The following is a 5,925-nucleotide window of genomic DNA, read 5'->3' as shown; positions in this document are numbered from 1 at the left end:
TTAGATATCACGCATTAATAAAAAGATAACATACCCATAATAATAATGTGGATTACACAATGTTAGCATTTGTAACTGCGGATATATTACTTCATTTGAATTAGTGTAATACTGTTAAAGGCAAAAAAAAAAAAAAAAAACTGTAGATGATGGGAGACAGTCATAAAATTTCAGTTATTGTTTGGGATAATTATTTTTTTGAAGTTGCTACATGCAATAATCACACTTTTTTTTTTATATATATAATTTTATTATTCTGCTACAAAACAAAATTCATGCAATAATTAACGTCTTTTTAGATAAGACTAAAAACGTATTAAACAAGGTGCAAATTCAAGATCAAGACACAAATTTATTTATTTAAATTTACAATTTGATATTTTTAATAAAGTTAAAATTCCAGAAGTGAATTATCTGTCAATTGTTATCTTAATAGTTAAATTATTATTTTACTATAAATTATTTGGATAAAATTTTTATTATTACTGTCTAATTTTAAGATTTATTGAATTATTATACTTTGTGTCAAAAAAAATTACAGTTTTTTTTTGTATTTGTTATTTTTAAATATTAACAAATATCTGCACAAAATAACTTTTATTATTTAAGAAGATATTTTAAATGATTCGATAAAAAAAAAATTAAAGATAAATTACAATATAATTTATAATTTATATACTAACTTAATGAATCTTTAGTTGAGTAAACGTAAATACCGTACTTAACTACTCCAACAAACCACTGTGATACAAATATATATACCGAAAAATAATATATGACTTTTTATATTTTTAAAATAAAAGTATTAAATATAATTATATAAAAATAAAACTTTAAATAATTTCATACATTATATAGATATAAAATTTTAAATATTATACATTTATTTAAAAATTTTAACTAATTTTTATAATTATAATTCATATATGACAGAAGATAGAGATCAATTAAATAAATATTAAAACACGACTTATTGACATACCAATAATTATTACTTTTAAATTTAAAATTCATATATATATATATATATATTTTTTTTTAATTTTTTAAAAAATTGCTTACCGCTTCAAATATACATCAATTCTTAGACAATGATGATTCAAAGTTGAATTTATGATATGAAACACCAACCACTTTTCAATTATTTATTTACACAGACGTGGAAATTCTCAATTTTAAATAAGTAAAAAATAATAATAATTTAAAAAGGAAACCAACACTCAACGGACGAGGATTTCTCCATCTGTCTTCTTCTCCGATTTCTGCAATTTCCGATGCGATCACAATCCAAACATGCCGCCGCTTCTCTTCGACACTGCGTAGCTTCTACTCCGCGGATAAACCGGCTCCTTTCCATCCACAACAAGTTTATCATCATCTCCAAATTCACAAGCCTTATCCTCATCAATCCTCCCCATCCCTACGCTACAACTCTTCGGCAACCTCCCATTAGATCCGGCCGCCGCAATCAACGCCGCCTCCTGTCTTAACTGTTGCTCTAAAACCATCTTCATCTCATTCTCGTGACCTAGACCCCTCACCGACGCTGCTCTCACAAGCTCCCTGTAATCCTCATCGTCGTTAGCACTCACCGAACTCACCACGCTGGTGCTAAAACTCCTTGGCAATTCCGCGCCGTAATTAGCGCCATAGTTTGATCTCGTCGCACACCCCGTCAAACTCCGAACGTAGAGATCCCTCGCCTTGCCGAGCGCTCTTATCGGTGTTTTAATGATCTTCATGAACTTGCTCTGGCTCTGCGTTTTGGCCCTCATCGTCTTCAACACTGGATTTTGTATTTTAAAAAATCAAAAGTAAACTCACAGATCTGGATAAAGATCGGGAACGTACTAATGGCTTTGCGTTAAGGGATTTAGGCAGGCTTGTTTTCAGAGATGATCAGACGAAGATTTGAAAGGGATTTAGACTCCTTGAAAGCACACCGTTTTGGAAAAAACCAATACCGAGTAGATAAGCACGAACGTGGATCAATTATTTGTATACGTAAATAAATTATAAATTTAAACAGATATCTCCCCCTTTATTTTCGTTGGAAAAATCCCAACTTCTAACCTTCTATATTTTTTCTGTTAATTAATATTTTTTTTAAATATAATTTGTCAATGTCTAAATTTTTTTTTTCCATTTTTACATAATATTTTCAGCATTTTAGTATATTTAATTATTACCTTAAGAGGATAATTACTTTTTTTAAAAAAAAAAAAAAAAACTATAGGGTGTGATTAAGAATGTAAACTAGTTGATTAGTACGTAAAAGCAGCCTACAGTTGACTTTGACTTTATGATGTACGTCCAAGCCCATGGGCCTTGTTGACAGGAACTTTCCTCCACGTAAATGCAAAACGTCCCCGTATGAAAAGTATTGAAATTTTAAAAATATGTCAACTTAAATTATTATTGTTATTATTATTAGTATGCATGACTTAATAAATGTCAAGGGAATTAATTTTATGTGTTATTTTGTTAGACTTAATTTCTTTAAAATTACATGTAAAATCATATTTTATAAATTATTATACTAAAAATGTTAACAATAAAACAGAAAATGAAAGAAATTTAAAAAAAAAATAAAAACTTTTTGTTATTTTAAAATCAGAAAATATACTCTCTTTTTTTTTTTCTCTTCATTTATGAATGTTGAAATGTCTGAAATAATGGAAATAAGTCCCCTTTGTTTGGACTTGTGGAGATGAAAGTTCCAGAAACATTTTAAACACACTGTACCATGACTAGGATAATTATTGGCCTCCGGGTGAAGTGATAATAAGCATTTTAATTTTGTTTTTTTATTAAATTAATGAAAGCTATTGTTTACAAATTTATAAAGTATTAATATTAAATTATTTAAATTAAAACTGGTTGATCAATAATTACGGAACATTGGATTACGAGTATGTATTCATACAATTAAATTTTGCAATAATTTAAGTCAAAAAAACTAGTAGTCTAATGATATGTGACTGCAAATCGACTTGACCAACTTTATTATATATTTTATTAACATTAATTTGAATTTTACTCGTTCAAAGTCCAATTAAAAAAATTACTTAAAAATCACATCATAATAACATCAAACTACATAATGTAAAATTATGTTAATATTTAATTACCCCAGTATATTTTATTGTTTACAACAATTATATATTTTTTTAAAATTTAAAATTCTTTAAAAAAATTCAAGTGGAACTTGTGGGCCTACATCAATGGGCCTTGCTTGGGAAAGCCCAGCTCGGCCATTACAAGAAAATTACATTATGTTAATATTTAATTACTCCAGTATATTTTATTGTTTACAACAATTATATATTTTTTAAAAATTTAAAATTCTTTAAAAAAATTCGAGTAGAACTTGTGGGCCTACATCAATGGGCCTTGCTTGGGAAAGCCCAGCTCGGCCATTACAAGAAAATCCAGTAAGTCCGTCCACCTACGTGTATCAATCTCAACCGCATATTTGCTCCTCAAAATGAATGCTCTAGAGCCGCCCGTATATAATAGCAGTGTCATCCTTCTCTATTCTCCAATATGGAAGGATAAGACGCATAGAAGGATAAAATGAAGAGGCTGAGTTTCATCATGTTTTCATCAATGGCTGTGATGCTGTCCACGTGTCAAGCCGGCAGCAATCTCCACCCTCTGATCTTGGTACCTGGAAGCGGCGGTAACCAGCTGGAAGCACGGCTGACCAGCGAGTACAAGCCAACGAGTCCATGGTGCGGTAGATGGAATCCGATCCACAAGGATAAGGAAGGATGGTTCAGGCTGTGGTTCGATCTGAGCGTGCTCTTGGCTCCATTTACGAGTTGTTTTGCGGACCGGATGACGCTCTACTACGACCAGGATGTGGATGATTATCATAATGCTCCTGGAGTTGAGACTAGAGTCTCTGGTTTTGGCTCCACCGAATCACTTCTCTATCTTGATCCTCACCTCAAGTAAGCTCCTCCTCCTGTTTTCTCCATCACTCGTTTCATTGTTTTCAATATATGAAAATTTATATAGATTTCTACTTGTAATTTTATTTTTAAAATTATTCTGAACTTAATTCTTTTAAGTAAATATTGGTACTTTAGGTAGTACGGTATTCTAACAAATACACATAAAACGACAATCTCTCATAAATTGAATAACTTAATTTTAGTTAGTTAACGTGGGATACAAGTAAGATTCAGACTCTATGAAACTCTATAGTGAATCTACCTTCCGTAAATACTTTACTTTCTTATATAAACTTGAGTTTATTCAATTTTATTAATTTATTTAAAATAAAATTTCTTAATGCACGAAATCATTTTGATTATTATTATTATTGACTATTATCGTAATTATATAATATTTTTGCAGACAGATAACATCATATATGGCCCCGTTAGTAGAATCTTTAGAGCAAATTGGATATGTGAGTGGTGAAACTCTATTTGGAGCTCCATATGATTTTCGCTATGGTTTAGCTGCAGAAGGCCATTCTTGCAAAGTTGGGTCTAAGTTTTTATTGGATCTCAAATATTTAATTGAAAAAGTAAGTGCTTCAAATGGTGGAAAACCAGTGATCATTGTCTCCCACAGTTTAGGAGGTCTCTTCGTGCACCAACTCCTTAATCAAAATCCACTATCATGGCGCAAACACTTTATCAAGCACTTCATTGCACTCTCAACGCCATGGGGAGGCACAGTGCAAGAAATGCTCACGTTTGCTTCAGGATATTCACTTGGAGTTCCTCTTGTTGAACCCATTTTAGTGAGAGGTGAGCAAAGGAGCTCTGAAAGTAATCTATGGCTTATGCCATCGCCTTTAGTATTCGACAAAAAAAAACGTCTTGTGATCACACCAAATACTTCATATTCTGCTCATGAAATAGAGCAATTTCTTGTTGACATTAGGTTTCCACAAGGAATATATCCTTATACGAATCGTATTTTACCATTAGTGAAAGACTTTTTACCCCCTAAAGTACCTATGACCTGCATAATTGGAGTTGGTGTGAGGACATCAGAGACTTTATTCTATGAGAAAGGGAATTTTGATGAGCAACCAAAGGTAGTCTATGGAGATGGAGATGGGACAGTCAACTTAGTAAGTTTATTAGCTCCTCAATTTTTATGGAAGAGTGAGAAAAACCAATCTCTTAAATTTATAAAACTTTCGGAGATTTCTCATACATCAGTACTTAAAAGTGATATTGCTATTAATAAAATTATACAAGAAATTTATGATATTAATTCACTTGTTACACGCACTGTTATGTAGAGAGAGATAATATGATTTGACAATCATATATTTCTAAATTGGTAAACTTGTAATACACTCTTTTAAACACTAATGCAAATTTCAATCTTGGATATTTAATTAGAGACTACTTTCTTTCATAATTTTACATACTAATATCAAAATAGCAGTGGTGAATGGTTGGTGTATTAAAATAAATAAATATATACATATATAATACTGGTGGATCACATAGTGAAGATTATAATAAATTATTAGAAATTATAAATTAAATATTATAATTCAAGTACAATATTATTCAATTTAATGTAAAAAATTGTTGCATTTCAGCCGAATAATATATTTTTTTTCATTCGTTGGTTTTCTGAAAACGATAATAAATAATAAAAGTTTAAGTTAGTATTTTTTTTCAGTATACATAAAATTTTAATTAATAGAAAAATTATAAAGTGGGAAATAAATAATTTAATCAGTATATACATATAAAACTTTTTGGTGTTAGATTAATTAAATTTAATTTTTAAAAACTGTTGAATAAATACTTCTTTGAAAATTATAACTACCTAATTTATCGCCTTTTGTATACCTTTACAATTTTTTGTGATTCTCTCCTTTCAATTTAAATCAATGGGCTTGATTCTTAGAAGTATGTAGACGGCGGTGGACTTAATTTTAGG

The 5,925-nt window shown here is 30.0% G+C and overlaps 2 protein-coding genes across 2 annotated transcripts; one reads left to right on the top strand and one right to left on the bottom strand.

Moving 5' to 3' along the window:
- Positions 1–1,095: 1,095 nt before the first annotated feature.
- LOC110808437 (uncharacterized) lies at positions 1,096–2,008 on the bottom strand. Its single transcript, XM_022033932.2, has one exon. It carries the CDS (start codon positions 1,773–1,775, stop codon positions 1,281–1,283), a length of 495 nt encoding a protein of 164 aa, XP_021889624.1. The 5' UTR covers positions 1,776–2,008; the 3' UTR covers positions 1,096–1,280.
- Positions 2,009–3,541: 1,533 nt separating this feature from the next.
- Positions 3,542–5,368, top strand: LOC148270427 (alpha/beta-Hydrolases superfamily protein). The gene is made up of 2 exons (XM_088221364.1): positions 3,542–3,956; positions 4,366–5,368. Exons 1-2 carry the CDS (start codon positions 3,577–3,579, stop codon positions 5,267–5,269), a joined length of 1,284 nt encoding a protein of 427 aa, XP_088077490.1. The 5' UTR covers positions 3,542–3,576; the 3' UTR covers positions 5,270–5,368.
- The last annotated feature ends 557 nt before the right edge of the window (positions 5,369–5,925 follow it).

This window comes from Carica papaya, chromosome 1 (genome assembly GCF_054855325.1).
Source record: "Carica papaya isolate Zhongbai chromosome 1, ASM5485532v1, whole genome shotgun sequence".
In the NCBI taxonomy this organism is placed as follows: domain Eukaryota; kingdom Viridiplantae; phylum Streptophyta; class Magnoliopsida; order Brassicales; family Caricaceae; genus Carica; species Carica papaya.
This window is presented reverse-complemented; position numbering and strand designations above follow the sequence as displayed.